This window comes from Eimeria mitis, genomic scaffold, assembly GCF_000499745.2.
Source record: "Eimeria mitis Houghton genomic scaffold, Emh_scaff5221, whole genome shotgun sequence".
NCBI lineage: Eukaryota > Apicomplexa > Conoidasida > Eucoccidiorida > Eimeriidae > Eimeria > Eimeria mitis.
The window spans coordinates 1-2,876 of record NW_013573509.1 but is presented as its reverse complement, the minus strand read 5'-3'; the positions used below and the strand labels follow the sequence as shown (position 1 = coordinate 2,876).

At 38.9% G+C, this 2,876-nt stretch overlaps 1 protein-coding gene across 1 annotated transcript; it reads right to left on the bottom strand.

Annotated features, from left to right (window-relative positions):
* Positions 1–949: 949 nt before the first annotated feature.
* Positions 950–2,608, bottom strand: EMH_0080600 (uncharacterized protein; the record flags this gene model as incomplete). Its single annotated transcript, XM_013500279.1, has 2 exons — positions 950–1,077; positions 2,359–2,608. The coding sequence occupies 2 exons, from the start codon at positions 2,606–2,608 to the stop codon at positions 950–952; spliced, it is 378 nt and encodes a 125-aa protein (XP_013355733.1).
* Positions 2,609–2,876: the final 268 nt, after the last annotated feature.

Below are 2,876 nucleotides of genomic sequence, written 5' to 3'. Positions count from 1 at the left end.
CTCCCCCCCCCCCCCCCTCATAGATCTAGACAGTTGTTCTGTGTTAACTAACACAGACCGCATCTTCACTGCTGCTATAGAGGTGTATTCGACGATAAATTTTATATTTTAATATATTTAATAAAGTTTTTATTTTATTTTATTTTATAAAATGTAATATTATGCAAAATTTTAAACAAAAAAATACTGAAATGCAGCTCGCCTGCTCGAACAACCACAGCAGCATTTCGATGCTGCCGATACAGCTTTCCCGCTGCAGCAGCAGCAGCAGCAGCAGCAGCAGCAGCAATATTATAAAAATATTAAAAGGAATATTGTTATATATATTAAAAAAATTAAAAAAAATATTAAAAGGAATGTTGTTATAGATATTAATAACATTATTAGCAGCAGCATTCTGCTGCAGCAACATTACTATAGCAGCAAGAGCAGCAGCAGCAACACCACCATCAATACCCGCAGCAGCAGCAACAGCAGCAACAATATGAATGCATGCAGCAGCAACACTAACAGCAACAGTTTCAGCAATACCGCCACCATCGTCAGCAACATTAGTAATACCAATAGCAGCAGCAACAGCAGCAGCAACAGCAGCAGCAACAGCAGCAGCAACAGCAGCAGCAACAGCAGCAGCAGTAGCAGCAGCAATAACAGCAGCAATAGCAGAAACAACATTAACATCAATAGCAGCAGCAATACCAGCAACAGCATTAACATCGCAGCAGCACAAAACCCTAAACCCTAAACCCTAAACCCTAAACCCTAAACCCTTGAAGGAAGGCATTTTGTCGGGTTATATTTCGTTAGTATAAGTGGTTAGGGTTTAGGGTTTAGGGTTTAGGGTTTAGGGTTTAGGGTTTCTGTCTGTGCATGTTATAACTCCATAATTTGTTCTTTTTTTATCTCAATGGCTTCTTCATGCCTCTGCAGAGAAAATGATAGAAACGCCCTACGGCTGTTGCTGCTGCTGCTGCTGCTGCTGCTGCTGTTGCTGCTGCTGCTGTTGCTGCTGCTGCTGTTGCTGCTGCTGCTGCTGCTGCGGTTGCTGCTGTTGCTGCTGCTGCTGCTGTTGCTGCTCTATAAGTGTTGCAACGACCCCCAGACGACAGCGCTTGCAGACGTGCATAGTTTGGCTGTTGAGTTGCGATGAAGAACTATTGTTACACTATTTTACCTTCAGAATAAAAAAGTAAAATAAATATTTATTTGTTTAAATACAACTAAATATTTATTTTGGTTTTTTATTCTGAAGGTTAAAAGATGAATTTTCGTTTAGTTTCTCCCTGGAGTGCGGGTGCTGAGTGCAGCAATTCATCTTTTTTTTTTTCTGCGTTTTTCACATGAATACAAACAGAGCGATTAAAAAAACCAGAAAACATAAAACTGAGATATTTATAACGCATAAGTACAACTTGAAATAGAAGAAAAAGTCAAAGAATTGCGGCAGAAAAGAGAAAAAGAAAACGTGCATGAATGGGGTGTATGCACAGCTGCGCATACACCTGAACATGGTTGCTCTTGCACCGCATCCCTGTGCATATGCATTTCTGTGTTTTTTTGTGTTTATATGTTTCTTTTTGTTTCTTTAAAACATTAAATACATTATAATGGAGAACGAGGTAAGTTATTTCTCCCCGCTTTCCACCTGAAACGCAGCAAAATATAAAAAAATAAATCAGAGGCTGAGAGCTGCTGCAGTCGCGTTTCTATCACATAGGCGACAACAAAACCTCAACAAAAATTTTTTTTCTGAAAATTTTAAAAATATTTGCTGCAGTTGCAGCAGCAGCACAGGAGAAACCGAAAAAATAAAAACAAAGCAAAGGCAGCGAGAAGATATACAGAAAATGCAGGGGGTTCAGCAGCACCACCCAAATGAAACACAACAAAAACAACAACAAAAACAAGAAGAAATACAAAAAAAAAATATAATACCCATGCAACAACCCTGGACGCATGCAGCAGCAATGGAGTCCCCATCAACAAAAACAAATTCATTTGTTTCTCCCTCTATTTCTCCTTCTGTTTCTTCTTGTGTTTCTTCATCTGGGTTTGCATCGGTAAGCAAGAAAAAAAGAAAAAGCTGCGGTGTATGTACAGCTGTTTTTTTATTAAACTTTTTGCTTTCTCGCTGCAGCAACCAGACATATGTGAAACTCTTAAAATTCAAGCTATCACTCTTTTGTATGAACAAAGAAGACAACGCAAACAAATAAAAAGAAAAAGAACAGACGAAAGGAGAAATACAGATACATGTATTTTTTTTATTTTATTTTATTTTGTTTTATTTTATTTTATTTTATTTTATTTTTTTTTTTTTTCTTTTTAGGCAGATACAATGATGGCTCTGTACACTACCTGCTGCAGGAAGCAGCAGCAAACGAATTCGTTGCTGCTTCTCCCTCTTCTCATTTTGCTGCTGCTGCTGCTGCTGCTGCTGCTGCTTCCTCTCCTCTTTCTGCTGCTGCTGCTGCTGCTCCTTCCTTTCATCTTCCTGCTGCTGCTGCTGCTGCTGCTGCTGCTCCTTTTTATTTTGCTGCTGCAACCGAAAAGGAGAAAGAAGAAGATGAAGGCCTCTCGCTGCGTCTCCCTCATTGCCTGCCCCCATCAGCGGTGTGTATAAGAATAAACCCTAAACCCTAAACCCTAAACCCTAAACCCTAAACCCTAAACCCTAGAAAAAAAAATAAAAAAAAACAAAACTCATAAAGATATTCAGATTAAAACAACGCAAAAATTTCATTTATTAGAAGCGGGAAAATCAACAACAAGAGGAAGCGGAAATCTTACACAAATCATTAAAGGTATACAAACCCTAAACCCTAAACCCTAAACCCTAAACCCTAAACCCTAAACCCTAAACCCTAAACCCTAAA